Source organism: Gopherus evgoodei, chromosome 3 (assembly GCF_007399415.2).
Source record: "Gopherus evgoodei ecotype Sinaloan lineage chromosome 3, rGopEvg1_v1.p, whole genome shotgun sequence".
NCBI lineage: Eukaryota > Metazoa > Chordata > Testudines > Testudinidae > Gopherus > Gopherus evgoodei.
The window spans coordinates 35,139,306-35,160,971 of record NC_044324.1 but is presented as its reverse complement, the minus strand read 5'-3'; the positions used below and the strand labels follow the sequence as shown (position 1 = coordinate 35,160,971).

General features: G+C 37.7%; 1 protein-coding gene across 1 annotated transcript in view; it reads right to left on the bottom strand.

Annotated features, from left to right (window-relative positions):
* NBAS (NBAS subunit of NRZ tethering complex) overlaps positions 1-21,666 on the bottom strand; it is a 381,747-nt gene that overhangs the window by 225,167 nt on the left and 134,914 nt on the right. Inside the window, 4 exon segments of the mRNA XM_030555399.1 lie at positions 1,645-1,746; positions 3,979-4,136; positions 6,829-6,942; positions 18,009-18,122. Coding sequence (XP_030411259.1) covers positions 1,645-1,746; positions 3,979-4,136; positions 6,829-6,942; positions 18,009-18,122 — 488 coding nt within the window.

The following is a 21,666-nucleotide window of genomic DNA, read 5'->3' as shown; positions in this document are numbered from 1 at the left end:
AGACTATTACCAATATACTGTATGAAACGGAAAACGTAAGAGGAAATAAATGAAATCCAAGTTTGCAAAAACCTATTCTTCCAAAAGAAGCAGATTAACCAAACTTCTAACTCCCAGCTCTCCAAAAAACTCTAACAAAGGCATTTCGCTTCCTTGCTATTTAGGTGGTTCCTATTCCTTCATTACAGGAGACCAGGTACTCACATTCTATTGGGCTATTATTGAAGTTATGTTGAAGCTGTAAGCATGAAACTGAAGAAGGGAGTTAACCTATAAAAATGCCATTTTGATAAAAAAGGAATTAAGTGCAAAAGCTTAAGTCATAGTAAACCTCAACAGATTATGATTTATAAAAAACATGACATCAAATATTTAAGCAAATATAAATGATACCATATAACAACGGTAATAACTCACTGACTCTTACGTAAGAGCAACAATTTAAACTCCTTTAGTACTAATAGTACTAAGTAGAGAAGTTGCAGTCTACAGTCTCTACAAATAATCTTGAAAGAACAGAAGGCAAAAAAAAACTTTGTGATTTTATATTGCTGTTCCCCTCAAAATTCATAAGGAGAGTTGGGTAAGAACTGTAAAGAATTATTTGTGCATATTCTAGAACTTGCAAAAATGTTTTTCCATTTAGCCATGTTGAACCCCTCTCTAACTTGCTTTTGCTGATCACTCATGAGAACATATTTTTTGTTCCCACCAATGCCAGTAAATGACTATCCTTTTTATAAACATCTGTATTTGCCCACAATCTGCTCAGATGCAGGTATTGAATATTTGCACCATAAGTACTTACCCTGTTTAGAAACCTTCAGTCATCCAATTAGAAGAAAAAAATAATGTCACATTATTTAGGTGACAAACTACACCAATGAATCAAACAGTCAAAACTAATAGATTACAAGCAACACATAAGCTAAAACACAGAGCATTCTCCATCACTATAGGTCTTTAAATGAAGATCGAGTGTGTGTTTCTGAAAGATATATACTACATCAAACTGATGTTACGGGCTTAACACACAAATGGCTTTGTGAAGTTCTACAGCCTGCATTAAGCATGAGGTCAGACTAGATGATCATAATGGTGCCTTCAAGCCTCATTAAAAAAAAAAATCTATGAAAGTATGTACATACAAAGTCTTTGAGCAATTATGAATTTGTAAAAGATAAAATGTCCATATGTGAATAATATGCAGACAGAAAAAAGGATAATTCAAACATCATATAGTTTATTTTCCAGTGTTGGTATGTGCCATACTGCAAAGCTAGCATCAATATCAATAATTATTCCTTTCCTTTATGTTAGGTTTTTGTCTTGTCTTCCACTTCTTCTGCCTTCGTATTTATTTATGTTCTCAATTATTTTGTTTACAGTGCTGAGACCCCACTGGACAAGGATGGTCAAGACCACATTTGGAGTATATACTAGCAAGAAAACTTCATTACAAATCATCTATTAGTTTGTTTCCTTAGGTTATTTGATAGTGCTAAGCACAAAGCCTAAAGCAGAAAAATATCTCAAGTTCTCTACGCTGTGCTAGATGAAATCTTTGAAATCTGTTTCTCCTTATAATGCAGAATAAAACAGAATGCAATGGTGGTCATTTTACACTCTCACTTTAAAACTTACCTGAGGAGTCTCCTTAGCGATCAGTGAAGAAGGTCCTGTGATATTTATATTCTCCCCTCCTTCTGAAGGGCGTAACTGGTAATTCACTGCTTGATAAAGAATCTGAAAAGAAGGGATATACATTATTTCTGCTACCATGTAAACTAATAATACACAATTATTCAAGCTACCTAGTGTCACAAGAAAGCAAGGACTTCAAGTGGCAAAACTTCCAGGAAAATTTGAAAAAAAAAAAAAAAAATCATGGCATCCTGCTGAACCACTGATATAAATGTCTACACAAGACCACCTTCTCTCAGTACTGTATATGCATTTTCCATGATTTACTGTTGTTGCTGTTTTTTTAAAGAAAGTAACTATGTGAAAATGGCATCTTCTTGCTCAACAGATCTATCTCATACATTTACTGTATTGACAGAAGTTTTTACTGCTTTTCACTCTTCCTGGTAATGTAGAGTTACTGCAGTAATGGGAGAGTGAATAGGCTTATTTTCTGGTTTGTACATTATCTAAAAAATAGTTTGAAATAAGTTCCAATTCCAGGTGGATAGCACTGTTTTACTTGTAAACTAAATATTCAGGACCCAATCTTGCAAGTGTATATACTTGTGCTTCTCTCTATTACTGTGGCAAGTAATGTGGATTACTAATCATAGTAATACAGTTAACAAAGTGTGTTGGCCTAGTATGGAAGTTACTGGTAGACCAACTTTCCACCACATTCACCTCCCATTTGCAGTATTTCTATTAGTTGCTGATGCCCTTTACTCTGATCCTTCACTCTGCAGCTTTAGCTGCGCAAACTCTCCCCCAACCCATTATGCTTCTACCCTTTCTTTTACCTACTTTCTCCTACTTGAACAATCACTTTCTCTCCCCAATTTCAATCATGTGCTGCCACCCTCCAAAATACTCACAAATACATTCTTGTAATATAAATAAGACAAATATACAAACAATTTTCAGAAAGAAAAATGAGATGTGCTTGTAATCAGCCTAATCACATTACTTTTGTGTTGTACCTGTTCCCCCCTCCTTTTTTTTTTTTTTTTTTTTTACATTCTTAGCTCTTAAGAACAAATACAATGTCTTCCTGTGTGATTACACTGCACCAACACAATGTTGAGTGGGACTCTGGAGCCCATAAGCAAGCAAGCAAACAGCATAGAAATGATCATTCAAACAGGAACTCTGCCAGCCAGTCAAGCACCTACAAAAAACCCACAGCAGACCCACAGCCCTCTCCAATAACCCTATCCAATCCCTATTTTTGCACTGTTCCTGGAAGGTTACCAATTTTGGATTGCTTCAGACTCCACAGGGATATCAATTCCAGAGTCTCTGAGCCTTTACAGAGAATGTCCTGCTGGCTTCCCCTCTTTTTTAAAAAAGGGAGATCCAGCTTAAGCCCTTCTGCTGACTGCAAGACAGTATGGAACGTGGAGAGATGAACAACGTAATTTGTTAGGAGTTACTTTTCAGAGTACAAAATTCAATTTCCCCTAACGTACCCTATATGAAACAATTCAGAAAAACTCTGTGCACATTGGCAAAACTAGGGTCAACCTCAATGGAAATTAAACGTTTTGACTTACTCAACCACTGTACCACAGCATTTATGCCACTCTTCTCAAATGCATATATTAGTAATCTTCTTAAATACATATAATGAAATATCTGATAGTTACAGATTTTACATACATAATTAAATTGATAATTAGGGCCCTGATCCTGTGAAGAGCTAATAGCAGGATCAGGACTTAAAACCTCATTATAAAACATTAAAACCATTATGGGTGAAATCATGGCCTCACAGAAATTAATGGGAATTTTGTCATTTATTTCAACTTAGCCAGGATTTCACCCTATGTTTGGCAGAACCTGCAGAAAACATTGGAACAGGCAGTGGGCATTTAAAGAGACTGTGTACAAATGAGGCTGTGTACAATGCACAAAATCCTTATAGAAGATGAATAACTGACAGAGAAGAATTACACATTTGTACATCCCAATCAAATGTATTACAGAGTTGGAACAGAGTCTTCGGTCAACAATATGCCAGACAGTGCTGCATTTTAGAAACCTATGAAGCTATAGCACCCATCCAGCAGTACTAGTTATAATAAAAAAGAAATTGCATTCTTATTTGAAATAGTTATTTATTGATTGTAGAAAATGTATTATAAAAGCAATATTTAACTGTTCAGATATAAAATGTAAGGTAGAAAAAATACAGAAATTTGATAATACATATTGTAGGAAGATTAGGGGAAAAAAACACAAAAGTAAGTATTCACAGCTTATGTAGGAAAAGTTTACAGAAATGGATCCTACCTGAGTCTGCAAAGAACTGTTTGCTGCCAGCAGTGACTCTATGGCACCTGGAGGGCAATGTGTCAGAGCAAAAGCCATGAGCTCCTGCCGAGTACGCAAGTCATGGTAGCCTTCTGATTGCCCTAATTGGCTGCATACCTCCCAACTTTTAGAATAGCCTGCAAAGGGAACAAAAAGATTGCCAAGTAAAGTCACATAAAATCAATAATTCAAATGTGTGGGTGCTGAGAAAAAAAAAATCAACCTTGTCCAATGGCCAAAGCTTACATCATCTTCAATAATCAGATGAGAGTATAGCCTCTCTTGTTGAATTCTCAACATTTCATGAGAGAGAGACAGACACAGACAGACAGACACTTAGTAGTAAGGAAATAGAATTCAGCTACCTAACATTATATATACTCTAGGTACCAATATGGTGCATGGTCATGTGTGTGTGTCCATATATGTGTATTTGTCCTTAGTGACACCATGTTAAGAAAAATCAGACCAGACTGCTTCAGCATAAACTGAACATTTTTAGAACAGATCAGCTGCTGCAAAAAATCAGTGTTGTCTTTTAAAATAAAATAATGTAACTCCTCTGTGTTAGGTGGAATAGAGGGGAGAAGCACAGGAGCAGACTATCTTCTGCTATACCATTCCCCGATCTCCACTTAGACCTTCCCATAAGCCATATTAGACTTGAAAGAATTAAAATAGGAATTGGGCAGACAAGGAGAAACGTGAAGCCCCGTCATTTCTACTAGTGATCCTCTGGATGGATGTGATGTGGGTGGTATGGCCAAAAGAGGAATCACATTTCTCCAAAGTGCACACAATCACTTCCAGTGGCTGAGAGTCTAGTGGCCCCATGGGATCCACTTTTCGTACTGTAGGCGGGATTATGGGGACATGTCAACCTCCCCCACCACCAAACACACACTTCACTTAAAAGTATTTAAGTTTGAAGATGGCGGAGATCATCATTTTACAAACCCCTCAGCCAAATCCTTGGACTTGCTCTGTGCATAACTGACAGGGGGAAGGTCTTTATTGTGGAAGACCATTCAAAAATGAAAAAGCCACATGTGACCTGCCCTAAACAATACAAAAAGACTGAGCTCTTAGTTTCACAGTGTGTGCGTTTATGGAAAAACTAAGAACAGAACAGTACCTATTACTAAATTACTGGGCCAGATTAACAAGAGTGACTAAGGCACCCAATGGCACCTTTAGGCACCACAGACATGCACAAAATTCTTGCTCCAGTGCTGCCTAGCCCTGCAGGTGCCTAGAATTCCCAGGTATTTAAATCTCCACACGTGGGCATGAGCAAAGCCACTTAAGTCCAGATGCCACCGAACTGCTCGGCACCTCACATCTAAGCCGGGTGGATTCACAAACAAGGTGCTCTGTTGTCTCTCTCATATGCAGAGCCTGTCCTGGTAGGTATGCTTTTAGCAGACCTAACCCACACAAAAGACAGTGTGGAGGAGGTTGTGTTGGTGTCATGCCTTCCGCACAATTGCCAAGTGGATAAAGTTCTTACCTAGAATAACCACTGGCCTATGAATTAATGCTCACCCTCTGTCCGAATGAATATTTAAGTATTTCATACAAAGTGGAACAGCTTCAACAGGAAAGATTGAAGGATTCATCCAAGAACACTCCACAGCCTGATGGTTAGGGCACTCACAGGACAGGTAGGAGACCTGGGTAGAAGGAGACCGGGGATTTGATCCCAGCTCTCCCACCCCCCAAGCGAGCGCTTGCACCACTGGGCTACTGAGTATAATTAATGAAGGGACCACCACCACCACCACCACCTCCCTTGAGAAAGGGCTGACCTGGATTAGGCACCTAACTCCAGAAAAGGGTTCACAACTATGAATCCTGAGCAGAGGAAAGCACTATCCTCCAGCTTGGAGTTCGGCAACTAACTCCACCAAATTAAAGGTGGAGGCTGGCTCCCTGTTAGGGTGCTGCCTTCTGTGAATCCTTTACGAGCCTAACTCTACCCACACATGTATAAGGAGCCTGTTTGACTAACCTGGGGTTGTGAATTATAGTAGGCAGCCAGATCCCTAAAAGTTCCCCTTATGAATATAGTCCCTAAGGTTCTCAGAGTAATACAACAGGACCCCTGAGTAACTGCATTACTCACTATATAATTGTTTCAATAAGTACACCAATCACTTCATATGATAAATAGGCCATCATTATACTCTGAAGTTTCTAAATTGATTTAACTTTTTCAGGTTGAAACCAGATCCTGGCATAGCTTCATGAAGTAATGTGCTCATGTTTTGATGGAGAATTTATATAGAAAAGGATTAAAGCATGAATGAGCCCAGAAATTAATACATTTACCACTAGGATCTATAGGGGTCTTTGGATTTTAATAGTATTTCAATGAATATTCATTAATGAACAAGATTTCAAATTTATCACACATGGGGACTCATATGAAATAAATGAAAAACAATTTCTTCTCTCCTCCCTCCACAAGAATAATTTGGAAATAAACCACTGTGGAAACAATTAAAACTAAATCCCTGCTGGGACAGATTTATGAGACACTATCATGAAAATAAAGGATATCTGAATTAAAATACATAATTCCCGCAGACAAATCACAGAGAATTAATCTAACTGAAAATCTGCATTCTTCCAGAGGTGACTGTTGCTTAAATGTTCTGTAGTCTATGTGATTTATGTAGGTAACATAAGTAACTATATTCTAATTTCTACTGACAAAATGCGGGTTGACCTGCCAGTTAAGTTAGTCAGTCTGGAGTCGCCTATTTGACATAATGTCAGAAAATTCAGGAGAAGATTTTTTTTTTTTCTTAAAGTGGTAAACTTCACCTGTGGCTATAAGCTCTTGGCAGTGCATACTAGCAGCTTTGTAGTCCTGGAAATGGAGAGCTTGTTCCACTAAAAGGATCAAAACCTGGCCTTTTCTCTCTGTCTGGTCATCTCCTGTAAGTAGAGTCAGAAAAGTTGTTCCCAATTATTTCAAAGGTCAATGGTCAGTTAATTATTAACACAGCATTTCACAAGAATGTTTCTGTACAGTGTGGATGAAAATGACTCTCTTTCAAAGCTGTTGATGGTTTGGATGCTACAAATATGCAATATACATCTACCTCTTCCTGATGAAACGAAGACGTATCTTATTTAATTAGTGAAACAGGTAATTGTGTGCACAAACCATGTATTCATATATTGCTAGAGGAACTCACATCAGTATGTATTAAGCATATCACAAGGTGGAAAACACTTGCTTAAAAAAATAAATACCGTCTAGTTAATTAACATTTTATATGTCAGAAAAGATCTTCAAAAAAGGGGGCTTAAAATTAGGCTCTTTAAATCACCAATTAGGTCTCTAAATATGGAAGCTGTGTGCTTCAATGTTAATTTTAAGTATCTTAGGGCCCTATATCTGTGTGTCCAATACAGTATGAATGATTTTTCTATGTATCATTTTAATGTTAACACCTGTAAGATCCCTTATGACTCTGAAGGGAATGAAAGCTCTAATTCATTCTTTATGGCCTGGACTTCTGCTTGGTTGCATTGCTGTCAGTGAACTCTTGCTCTCCATTAATAACTTTCACAGTCCAAGGTTTAACTTTTCACTGAAGTCTTTGAGTCCTGCAGTTTGTTCAATTGTTCACCCATAGGCAACCAGAGATGATTGTGCATGTTACCATGCAACACAATAAATGTAAAATAAAACACGGCCAGTGCAGGATTAACAAAATTCGACTTTGGGGTGACGCGGAGAGCAATGTGTCTATAAAATCTTGTCCTGGAAATAAAACCCATTCCACATACATATGTTCTGGTAAAAATTTACCTATATGTTCTAGGTGAGCATGAACTAGAAATGGAAACAGGAATATGAGGAGTTCTAATCTCCTTTTCCAAACCACAGTTATATTCCATGCATATAATCTTCTCTCCTTCCACGTTTTTTTTTGGCCCTCTATTTCTCACCTCACTTAGCAAGTTGTAATGAACACAGCATATGTCCATAACTGTACATGAAAGTGCAGTCACACACACACACACACACACACGATCTAGACACACACACACACACACACACACGATCTAGATCTATATATTTTAAACTTATGGAAGATCTACAGGGATGCACTGATCGGAAAAAAAAGGGCTTCTTTCAATGCAAGTTTTGTATCTTTACTTCCTCTCAACGGCTATCAGAGGATTTTAAGGATGCAGTGATGATGCAGCTATCTGAACTTTTTTAAATATTTGAAGTTGAATTATGAGACACTGTGTTAACATACCCGCCCTGGAATAATTTTACTTCAAATATTTAAAAAAATTAAATTTATTTAACTTGTACTTAAGACTATAAAAACAATTAAAAAGTCCATGGTTATTTTTTTTCACCTCTACTTTGTCGCTCCAGCAACAGAGGTAAAGGAATCGCTTGTCTAGTCTTCTTTATTTATTTTTAATCACACCCATAAAGATAAATGCATTGAGTGTGCTAGATTGAGTCTCCATGGTTGTCAATTCCTTGTTAATACTTCAAACTAATTTAAGTTACTGAAATAGTAAAACAGTAATTTTAGTGTGCAGGTGGGAGGTAGTGCTGGTGGCCAGTGATTTACAGGAGGTCAGACCAGATAATCTGGTGGTCCTTTTTGGCCTAAAACTCTATAACTCTATTTACAGAGCTGTCCAATCAAGATGCCTCCGCTCCGGACGCAGAGGGACCACCTTTGGGGTCTGGAGGGTAGCATTACCTCCATATTCATTTATTCCTTAGCCTCTCTACTAAGACAGACTGCCATACATTGTTGCCAATTAGTCATCATCTTGTTTTTTGTGATGTGAATTTTTGCCCACTGGGAGCTGGACCGCTACGAAACTCCTCTCATACAGGCCACTGCCCAGCAATTAAATGGAAACAACTTTCAGTCATTTTTACCTAGGATAAATTTGAACCAGTGTCCTAGATGTGTATTCCTAGATACCTGCCAGGCATCCAGTGCCTGCGCTACACTCTTGGCAGCTTTATAATGTATTATATTTATATTGGGAGATTTGTGTCAGCATCAGACACAAGGAAGGGGCAACAAAAGTGCAGTAAATGGATCTTTGATGTTATTCAGAAATCGCCGTGACCAATAATCAACTACAATTTATTACTATTTAAAATCAGTAGGGGCACAATTAGAGCTGTTCTTTTCTTAATTGATCATGAGTGTTCTTATGGTTTAGAGGGTTTTTTTCGGGGGGTAGAGGGGCTGACTAATTTATTTTGAAGCAATAGGCTCTTCTTCTGTGTGTTTTACAAGAGTGCAAATGTATGTTAGCATCATTCTCTCACAATACTTAGTACCCTATATCAATTTGCCGCTCATTTAAACTCCCATTATCTTGATGCACACTGTTATATCAAAGGGTTACAATTCCAACATGACTAGCAAATCCCCTGCAATGCACAGCTAAAACATTGTTCACATGGCTTTTGCTGACTCAGTGAAGCCAATTAAAATCTTACCCCCTGCAGGATTTCCAGTATCTCCTCTATTCTTCTGTTTAGACCTAGACTGCCATTGCTTTACAGTTCCTGACTTGGGAGTGAAGAGTAAGTCTTCAAGAAATTAAGCAGCTTTTAATGTCTAGCCCCATCCCACCCCCATCTCTTGCAATACTGACATGAGACATTCAAGATTTTTCTTTAAAACAGTTGGTAAGATAAATGCCATCATAAAATGAGTGTCTTATTTTACTCTATTATTCTTATCTGTTAGTGTTGTTTGACATCTCGCAGACTGAATAGCAAAGACATTTAAAATTCAGGAACTGGAAATGTTGTATCACTTATTATTTCTATAGCACGGCCTGTATATACAGCATGAGTTTAGAAACCTCCTCAGGACTACTCCCTAACATAAAGACTTGTATGCTCTGACTTCATGCCTACTGAGGGTCAATCTACTGAGAAGCATTTACAGAATCCTTAAAGGATGTCATGCATCTCATCTTATCTCAAGGCAAATTGTCATAATGACAGGCAGATGATAGATATTGTGAGAAGGAAGAAAACTATCAGCACTCGAGAAATATAAAGAAAACATCTTCTCCACTTCAGGCAGCCTGGGTCATCCAGCAAGCAAGACAATATGAATTGCAACTAATAAAGGACAATTCCAGTGCCAGAAGTTAATTTTGGCTAAATTAGTCAGAATCGTCTTCTGATGAGGTAAACTGAGGCACAGACCCACCCAAATTTCCAGAATGTCAGACCTGGATTTAGATCACACGTATTCCTCAATAAAATAGTCATATGTCCTATGCTCAGACAACAGTGTCTCTTTCATATACAGCAAGAACAGCTGTGCACTATTTTGATATATATTCTTTTGGATGAAACTGGGAAGGGCAACAACATGAGAAAGTTGAGGAACTTGGTAATCTTCAAAAATAGGTTTGACTTCTAGATAAGGGTTCCAAACATTTTTTAATTAGAAAAAGTTCACCCATTCCTAGAATTACATTTTTCCAAAAAACTTTACTGTCAACTTAATGAGAAACTAAATGGAAAATGTTTTTTGTTTGTTTTTTAAATTAATGTCTCATCAAGCAACTCCTGCAACGTGACAGCACAAAACAATGTCTAGACAGGCTTTTACAACATTCAGTAACAGTAAACAAACAGTAATTAAAAGCAATTATCCAAGATTGATTTTGTATTTTGAATATTTTTTTTGTTCCAGTGTGCAACAAATACAACAATTTAAGGCTAAATAATTACCTAAAATAGATTATTTGTGTTCTCATTGTTACTGGGAATGAGGACTCTGGTTCCAATTCCCAAGTTTGCAACTGATTTATTAGTGACACCTTGTAAACCCCACCATGACTCCCTTATTTTGTCCACCTGTGAAACGGAGATATTGCTTACATACCTATTTTACAGAGGTGGTGTTGTGAGCCTAATTAGGATTTACTAATTGATTTAAGATACCTGATGAAAGACTATAAGCGTGCCCAAAGGAAGCATGAGGAATACATGACTTGCCTGTAACTCTTGTTCTCTGAAAACATACTCCTCAGTGGATTGCTACTCTTGGAGTGGGGTGTTCCCATAACACTGCCACACGCCAGTACAGGGAATCTTATGCCACCCCGACTTAGTGTCTATCCTTCTCCAAATCATTCTCTTTTAATGGTGGAACACAGACAGCACATGCTATTTACCCTACTGTGCAGAATAAAAGCTTTGGTTCACAGATGCTATTAAAAATGCTAATGAACCATAGAACCAAACCCATTAATTTGGAAGGCAAGTACATTTTATTTCAAGCTGAAAATTATTCAGATAATAAAAGTTTTGATTTTTAGTTTATCTTAAAATAATATGAATGCAGGGGCTGCTCTTTAGGTTACAATGCATAACTTGAAGGAGACTAATAACATTGTTAATATTGTTATAGCCACAAAGATAAATAGTAACTATTCATCATATTAATGATACACTGCAACCTAATAAAATAATAAAGAGAGAATAGATGCAAAAGTGCTCTATATGTCTTGCTTTTACAACCTAATTGATACATTCATGAGAGGCTCTGTTTACACACTGTACTTAAGGCTGCATCCGTATTTCTATTTAAACCTCTGTTTTGCAAGGTTTATTAATTTGATCATAAAAATCAACTGACTTTAAACTTGGTGAGATGGTCTGGCTAAGGAGCAAATGTTAGTTGTTTTTAAAGCTGTTGTGGTTATGTAAAAAAGCGTCTTCCTCATGTAAAAATTATATGGATTTGTTGAAAGCTCTTTTGCCCAGTCATATTTTTAGAAAGATGCCCAATCCAAGGACATACAACTTTCATTCAAGTCAATGCTGCAATATCTAGGCACATCAGAGTTAGTGAATGGAAGATTTAAACCCAAACTTTGAATAATCAGACTGTGAAACTCATTACTACATGATAGGTTTCAAAGTAGCAGCCGTGTTAGTCTGTATCCATAAAAGAACAAGAGTACTTGTGGCACCTTAGATACTAACACATTTATTTCAGCCATCACCTACAGCCCCCAACTAAAACCTCTCCAGCGCATCATCAAAGATCTACAACCTATCCTTAAAGATGATCCCTCACTCTCACAGATCCTGGGTGACAGGCCAGTCCTCGCTTATAGACAGCCTCCCAACCTGAAACAAATACTCACCAGCAGCCGCACACCATACAACATAAACACTAACCCAGGAACCTATCCTTGCAACAAAGCCCGATGCCAGCTCTGTCCACATATCTATTTAAGTGACACCATCATAGGACCTAATCACATCAGCCACGCCATCAGGGGTTCGTTCACCTGCACATCTACCAACATGATATATGCCATCATGTGCCAGCAATGCCCCTCTGCCATTACACTGGCCAAACCAGACAGTCTCTTCACAAAAGAATAAATGGACACAAATCTGACATCAGGAATCATAACATTCAAAAACCAGTGGGAGAACACTTCAACCTCTCTAACCACTCAGTGACAGACTTGAAGGTGGCAGTTTTGCAACAAAAAAACTTCAAAAACAGACTCCAAAGAGAGACTGCTGAACTCGAATTAATATGCACATTAGACACAATTAATTCAGGCCTTAACAGAGACTGGGAATGGCTGAGTCATTACACTAACTGAATCTATTTCCCTATGTTAAATTCTCCTCACACCTTCTATGGGTCATCTTAATTAACACTTCAAAAGTTTTTTTTTCCCCTGCTGACGATAGCTTATCTCAATTGATTAGACTCTTTCTGTTGGTATGCATACTTCCATCTTTTCATGTTCTCTGTATGTATAAATATCTCCTGTCTGTGTGCTCCATTCTGTGCATCTGAAGAAGTGAGCTGTAGCTCACGAAAGCTCATGCTGAAATAAATTTGTTAGTCTCTAAGGTGCCACAAATACTCTTGTTCTTATTACTACATGATGTTATCAAGGTCAAGAATTTAGCAAGATTTTTTTTAAAAAGGATTGGACATTGTATGGATAATATCCAGTTACAACAGATAATATTAACAAAAATTCTGAAGGGATATAAAATAACTTAATTCAAGTCTCAAGATTTAAACCTTAAACCATTGCCTAACTATTAGGGATTAGGACAAGACCTTGGTAGGGAGGCAGATTTTAACAACTGCCTATTTTCTTGTACCTTGTTCTGAATCATTTTGTGCTGGTTCCTGACAGGAGATTGGACAAGATGGATTATGGGTTTCATGTACTATAGTAATTTATACGATCCTGAGAATAGCCCATTCTTTGTGAGTTACTCAGATCTTGGAATTTGGAAACTGTGTAAACTAACAACTTTTCTGAGTATTTAAAGGTATAAATAGCATAACAAAACCATCTGAAACAGCACTAATGGTTAAACTCAGAATGTAATGCACCGCAATACATCATACTTGCTAACACATACTGTTGTCCTCTGCTGTACAGAACGTACAGCCTGTTAAAGTCTTTTTTTTTTTTTTTTTTTTTGCAATTAAGGCTGCTTTCTAATGAGTAGCTCCCCAAGAGACAAAAGTTCCTAATCCTGATTTTTCTTAAAATCAAGTGTTGTGTTGTGCAGCACGTTACCAAGTTCCAACACCGATGAGGAATGAGTGTAGAATAACTAAGGTATTAACTGTAGGCAAGGATTCATTAGAAAAACATATCAGAGGTCTACGGTAAAGAATATTTCCATTATTGCAATAAGGCCAAACAAACTGGCATGCTGTAAACCTCCAGTGACAGTAAAAGTATAAAGCCAAATGCAGAGTGATTTTATATACAAAATAATCCATTTGAAGTAAGTGTTTTGTTGCTATTACAAAGTGGAACCTATTAATGACAACATGGGAACACACAGTTCTGTACATTTATTCAGCCAAGAGAGACAAAAAAATATTACTAACTGTTAAAGCACAGTGTTTTGCTCAGTGAGATAGCCTCTTGAAGTACACTCATTTCCATGAAATTTCATACTTATCTTGGGAGTGACTACTGAGAGTTGCCTGGTGTGCTGTGAAAACAATTATTAATGCACAAAGAATCCCATTAATGGCTTAAATATCCACTATGATCTTTTTTATCTTTATCTAAATTCCTTTGGTGGTTGTTCTCCTTCCTCTTATCATTAACACATTAATTTCAGCATAAAAATATGCTAAATCAACTGCAGATAAACTTCAGTGTAACAACGTGATTTATGTGACACACAACTTTTCTTCTCTGACATGAACAGGACTGTTGTTAAATCAAACTAGCATACTTGACAGGGATAAGAAAATTACTGGAATTTTAATACTAATTGATTCTACATCATAAAATATTGTCACCTGTAAATCCAAATTTGACATGATCTTTGGCTCAAAATCTAAATTAAACAAGGCTTTTCTTATTTTATGTATTAAAGAAGGTCACAACAGCTGAATACAAAATCACTTGTAAAATAGGTCAGTCTTCCTTGAAGACTGCTCCTCCAGAGGACAATTTAGTGACATCCTCAAGTACATCGTGATGATTAACTCAAATGCCCTTGAACATAACACATATCTTGCACTGCAGTTTAACATTTACAACAGTTTACCTGCAACTCTCAGTAAATCTGCAAGTCCCAGGAGCTTGGCAGACAGTTTGTAGTTTGTGGGCAATTGAGCAATACAGTCCTTGATGAGGCTGAGTCGATCAGAACACAAACAATAGAAAAAGCAATGTGATACAGTTTAAAAAGAAAAGTGCTGTAACCCTGCCTTTGGGGAAAGGGGGAGAGGGAGAGATTTAATCTTATCTACATGCCATTTATTGGAATGAGCTAGGGATTGGTTATTACTTATTTATATATGTGAGAGTGCATCTGTGCATATATACTCTCAGAAAGTCATATGCATACAATTATTTTAAATATATACAGTTTAGGTTACCCTAACTTATCATTGTATGACATTATTGTTAAGCAAACTGAAAAGGCAGGATAGTACTTCCTGTTACCCTTTCTCTACCTCCCCTGAGTCCCACAATCCAATTCAGCCATTCATAATTCTCAGTCACCCACATTTTTTTCCCTGACACCATGCAATGTCCCCTGCTCCTCACTGCACTTGTAAATATTCAAGAAATTATTTTGAATTATAAATGTTTAAAAGTGCAACAGACAAAGGGGCAGGAGGAGCATGTAATAAGACAATGGGCAATAGGGTTGGTGCTATCACATGGCATACTTCACGACTGATGCATTTCTATTAATTTAACTGAGAAAATGTAGCATTTTATTATTTTCATCATGAGTTATTCTTTGAAAAGGTAATCAGAGAATCACAGAACTGGAAGGGACCTTGAGAGGTCATCAAGTCCAGTCACCTGCACTCAAGGCAGGACTAAGTATTATCTAGACCAGGGGTAGGCAAACTATGGCACGTGTGCCAAAGGCAATATGCGCGCTGATTTTCAGTGGCACTCAACACTGCCTGGGTACTGGCCACCGGTTAAGGAGCTCCGCCGCTGGCCTGGGGTCCTGGCTGCCAGCCCGGGGCTCTGCTCCTGACCTTGGCCCAGGCGGATCTGCTGCTACCCCCAGCTATGGCCCTCTGGCCCCAGACTGGGGCAGTGAGGAGTGCAGACAGGGGCAAGAGGGGGCACAGATCAGCACCCCCACCTTAAAAATTGTTCCAGCTTTACTGTACTGGGATATTTTTAAGTCCTGATTTGCTGCTTACTTCACTATCACACCATGTGTTTGATGTTGAGCATGCCATTTGTTTGCCATTCCCCCCCGCCCCCCTACTGTAAGTTGAGGTGTATATGTGCTTTCTTAGGAGCTGACATTTTGTCAAAGTTAGATGTCCATTCATTTCAGCCTTCTTGGAAGGATGCATTTGGATTTATTCAAAAGAAGGACTGTGCTGTTTGTGCTTTCTGTTGTGAAAGTGTTGTTTGTCGCACATCAAGCGTTCAAGGACATTTTCAAACGAAGCACGAGAAAACCTCTCGACGAAGCAGGTAAGACTGAATCAATCAAAAAGGCAGTAGCAGGATATGAGAAGCAAATCAGTGTTTTTAAATACTAAAGTGTAAGTAAAAATCAAGCCATAGAAGGAAGTTACAAGATTGCACAGTGCATTGCAAAACACAGAAAGCCGTTTACAGATGGGGAATATATAAAAGAAGTTTTTCTCAGCAGTTCAGAGGTTTTGTTCAATGATTTGCCAAATAGGATTTTATCTTTATCTAGAATAATAGAACTGTCTGTCTCTTGAAGAACAGTTGAAAGACGTATAAGCGAAATGGCAGAAAACATTAACAAAAAGCAGACAACTGCATTGAAGAACACACCAGTGCAGTTGATGAGAGCGTGGATATAAACAACGTTCCACATTTGGCAGTTTTTGCAAGATATTGTGCTTCCGATGAAATCCAAGAGGAACTTTGTTGCCTAAAAACCCTGAATGGCACAACGAAGGGGGAAGATATAGTGTTTCCAATACATTCCAAGAACTTGTTGGATAATCTGTGCCCTTTTGCGTTATTTTCCCAAAAGATGTCTGAGTAGTTGAAGTCCTCCATCACCACCAACTCCTGTGCTTTGGATGATTTTTAGTTGTTTAAAAAAAAAAAAACACACTCATCTATCTCTTCTTCCTGGTTTGGTAGTCTGTAGTAGACCTCTACCATGACATCACCCTTGTTTTTTACCCCTTTTATCTTTACCCAGAGACTTTCAACAAGTTTGTCTCTTATTTCTATCTCAACCTCAGTCCAACTGTATGCATTCTTTAATATATAAGGCAACACTCCCTCCCTTTTTTCCCTGCCTGTCCTTCCTGAGCAAGCTGTACCCTTATATGTCAATATTCCAGTCATGCATATTATTCCACCGAGTCTCCGTGATACCAGCTAGGTCATAGTTGTGTTCATTTACTAGCATTTCAAGTTCATTCTGCTTATTCCCCATACTTCTCGCATTAGTAAACAGACATTAGTGATAAAGAAAGTCAACAAGATGCATGAGAGTTTATGTAAGCCACCTCAGAACACATGCCGGTTACATGCCTCACATTCAAAGTCTGGAGAAAATATGTTTTACGCACACTAATACCCTTGTAAACATTAACAGAAACAAAACAAGAACTTAGCATAAACTATATGCAAGAGGTAATATTGACATGAAAAAGGAAAATCAGTGATTTGGTCTAGGTGGTGGGAGGCAAGATGTACAGGGTAGCCAGGGAGGAAGATTAGTTTTCCCAACCAACACCCAAAACTTCAACATAGTCCTAACCATAGAATCTCTAGTGATGCCTCCAAAATACCAATAGCAACATCTATATTGAGCTATACGTGAAAAGAGTTATATATAAGTTCTCAGCATTATTATCATTAAATATAATTAGAGTGTTGAAAACACTTCAGCAGAGAAGTCTGGGGGAACATGCCAAATTCACTGCCTTACTTTTCTGAAAAAGCAGAAAATTCAATATGGAACAGCTATTGTACTGCAGGTCCAATCCTGCAAGACGTTCAACATCTTAAATAAACATTCAGTCCTAACACATTAATTTCAGCATAAAAATATGCTAAATCAACTGCAGATAAACTTCAGTGTAACAACGTGATTTATGTGACACACAACTTTTCTTCTCTGACATGAACAGGACTGTTGTTAAATCAAACTAGCATACTTGACAGGGATAAGAAAATTACTGGAATTTTAATACTAATTGATTCTACATCATAAAATATTGTCACCTGTAAATCCAAATTTGACATGATCTTTGGCTCAAAATCTAAATTAAACAAGGCTTTTCTTATTTTATGTATTAAAGAAGGTCACAACAGCTGAATACAAAATCACTTGTAAAATAGGTCAGTCTTCCTTGAAGACTGCTCCTCCAGAGGACAATTTAGTGACATCCTCAAGTACATCGTGATGATTAACTCAAATGCCCTTGAACATAACACATATCTTGCACTGCAGTTTAACATTTACAACAGTTTACCTGCAACTCTCAGTAAATCTGCAAGTCCCAGGAGCTTGGCAGACAGTTTGTAGTTTGTGGGCAATTGAGCAATACAGTCCTTGATGAGGCTGAGTCGATCAGAACACAAACGCACTGTTTAAAGAAAATATAATATGTTAAAGGGAAATTCTAAGTGCAAACTTTCTCTAATTTATGTATATAATTTTTGTTTAAAATGCAGGCACACTTACTCATGTTGCATAAACAAAACACCTTGTTTTCTAAGGTATTATAATTATTTGTTATAATTTAATGAGGACTGTGCAGAAGGTCCTTGACAAACACATAAAATACCTCTCTCTATCCTGAAAAGCTTGCAATTTACATTAGGACTTCAGAGGCACATTTTAACATTAGTGGGCACCATTAAAATCTCTGCATTTACTGATTGCACCAGTTAAATTTGTCAGAGTATTTCTCATTCTAATTAAAAGTAATACACACACCAAGCCAACACTGCAGTTTCATAAATATCAAAGATGGGGACTTTCAGATGTATTCAGTATTGGCCTAACTTTAGAGTTCTACCACTTAAGTACAATTCAGTCAACGTTGACCATTTTGGTAAAATCACACCCCAAGATTTTAACTGAACTGCCTATACACTAGTACAAATTGTAATTAATTAAACTTGTGTTACAAATATTACACTGATGTAACTGAACAGAATTTAGCCCAGAACTTAGAGGTAAAAACTAATGGATTTATGGGCCTGAATAGGCAATAATTTACATCATTCTACACTGGTGTAACTCTACTCGCTTCAATAATTAGTTTTGATGCACAACAGTATAACTGAAAGAAGGATCACATCCTTAATCTAAATGGAACCACCAAATAAAGTTTAAAAGATACAAGGAGTCCCATTTTAAGATTGAAAAACAGTGAACAGCACCCCTTCAGATTAAAATATTATATATATACACATACACACATACACACAAAAATTAAGAACTTTATGTTTGAACTTGGCCCTCTATCCTAAAAGTGTAAAAAACAAATTTAAGCAATTTTCACATATAATATTTAAAAGTCCTAAAAGCTTTATAATCATGTCATTAATTTTAAAGCCATTAATTCAGAAGGGCAATTTTGTTTCTAATACAAATACATTCAACAAGGTTTTTTTTATGTTTTATGTATATAGCAGGAACTCAAGAGCTGAACAGAAGACTGCATCTGTAAAATGTGTCAGTCTTCTTGAGACTAAGAAGATAAAAAACAAGGGTGAATCATATAGCTCGTTAAAGTGAACAACTGTTAATACTGGCCAGATCAGCACAAGAATCAAGGCAGGAACTTTGGAAGCTCTCAAATCCTCCTCTCAGTGGCTCTCTCAATTCTTACTGCATTGTTATATTCAAATAATGTAGAAATGGATTCATTAAAGGGGAAGGGAGAACAGACGTAGTACCCAATCCCACTTCTTGTTGGCAGGGAAGGAAGATAGGCGTTTTATTTTTTTTCCCTTCTTCTTTAAAGCAAACTCATCTGGAGTATTGTGTTCAGTTTTGGGCCCCATCACTACAGAAAGGATGTGGACAAACTGGAGAGAATCCAGAAGAGGGCAACGAAAATTATTAGGGGGCTGAGGCACATGACTTATGAAGAGAGGCTGAGGGAACTGGGCTTATTTAGTCTGCGAAGAGAAGAATGAGGGGAGATTTGATAGCAGCTGTCAACTACCTGGGATTGGTCCTGCTTTGAGCAGGGGTGTTGGAATAGATGACCTCCTGAGGTCCCTTCCAACCCTCATATTCTATGATTCCACACCTGAAGGGGGAGTGTCCAAAGAATCATAGAAGATTAGAGTTGGAAGAGACCTCAGGAGGTCAAAGAGGATGGCGCTAGGCTGTTCTCAGTGGTGGCAGATGACAGAACAAGGAGCAATGTTCTCAAGTTGCAGTGAGGGAGGTCTAGGTTGGATATTAGGAAACACTATTTCACTAGGAGGGTAGTGAAGCACTGGAATGGGTTCCCTAGGGAGGTGGTGGAATCTTCATCCTTAGAGGTTTTTAAGGTCTAGCTTGACAAAGCCCTGACTGGGATGATTTAGTTGGAGTTGGTCCTGCTTTGAGCAGGGGGTTGGACTAAATGACCTCCTGAAGTCTCTTCCAACCCTAATCTTCTATGATTCATAAGATGCACTCAGGTACTACAACAATAGGTGGTGGATGAATATTCTAACAAAGTACAGGTGGGATTTTTAAAAAAACACTTATCTGGTTCAAATCTGTGGTGCAGCCGGACGGATGGATAATCAGACTAAAGTTAGCATTTTAGATCCACAACAAGGATATCTGTAAATGTTTTTAAACCAGGGCAGGTAGGCGGAAAGAGTGTTTCTTGGCACACAATGCTAGAATGCTGTTCAAGTAGCTTCTACACTACAAAATCATACACTACACCTCTACCCCGATATAACTCCACTCGATATAACACAAATTCGGATATAACACAAGCAGTGCTCCAGGGGGGAGGGGCAGAGAGGGACAGAGCTGCACACTCCAGCAGATCAAATCAAGTTCGATATAATGCAGTTTCATCTTTAACGCAGTAAGATTCTTTGGCTCCTGAGGACAGCGTTATATCGAGGTAAAGTTGTACTTCTGCTCCTAGGATGTTTCCTTTGGGGTACCTTAACATTGCTTTAACAGAGCCTTGCAAAATTCTACTAGCTCACTTACCCCAGTATTTAAAAAACAAACAAAAAATAAATCAGGCAACTAATATGTTCTTTTTTAGCATCATTGTGAAGATAATGATGAGAGACTATGTTGCAGCTGGGATGGTAAAGTATCCTGACTATTTTGTAAGCTAGTATTAGACGCAGGGTCTTGCATTTAAGATCAATGGCACCTGCAACACTAAAAATCTCCTGACAAACTCTTGAAGGGCTAAGATGGTCCCAAATGTGACCTTTCAGGACTTGATCAATTTAGTTATTTTTCATTAGTTCAAAGTCACCTAAACTCAGTTTAAAGAGTATGGGCAAGCAAAGGTGGACATGAACGATTAGTGGGAATAGAAGACAAAGACTGAGAAAAGTATTAAAAGAAAAGAAAATGCAACAAAAGCTAGAGAAAAACAAGCTGAAAGAAATGATTGGGAAACTACTAATGAAAACATGGAGAAGAAACTAAACTAAAAGAGGCACATAAAGAGATTTTTATGGATGAAAGCAGAGTCAGGAGTCATTGTCTCAAGAAGATCTGATATGGAGAGAGGAAATGAAACTTGGTAAAACTATTTGAGGAGGAAGATGACATCCAGAAGTACAGATATGATCAACTATTTTAATATATATAAAATATACTACGAGACTCGTACATATTTTGCCAATTAACTAGAGATGACTGTTCCAGTTTTTTTTGCAACCAACTGGACGGGGAAACAGAAGAGATGGAGTTAGGATAAAGAAAAGCCAAGCTAATGAAATTAAAAGACAAGATGGTATAAGTAAAATAACTCTAAGGGTTAGGCTCATAGCCACAGATAAATTCTGAGAAAGGTTGTGAGAGCATCCTAACATCCCACTGAGCAAGATGATACTGCACATGATCGGGTGGGAAAGGAGGCGGGGAGATGGGGTGTGGAGTGTGTGTGTGTGTGTTTGTTCCTCTCTCTACTGTTCTGA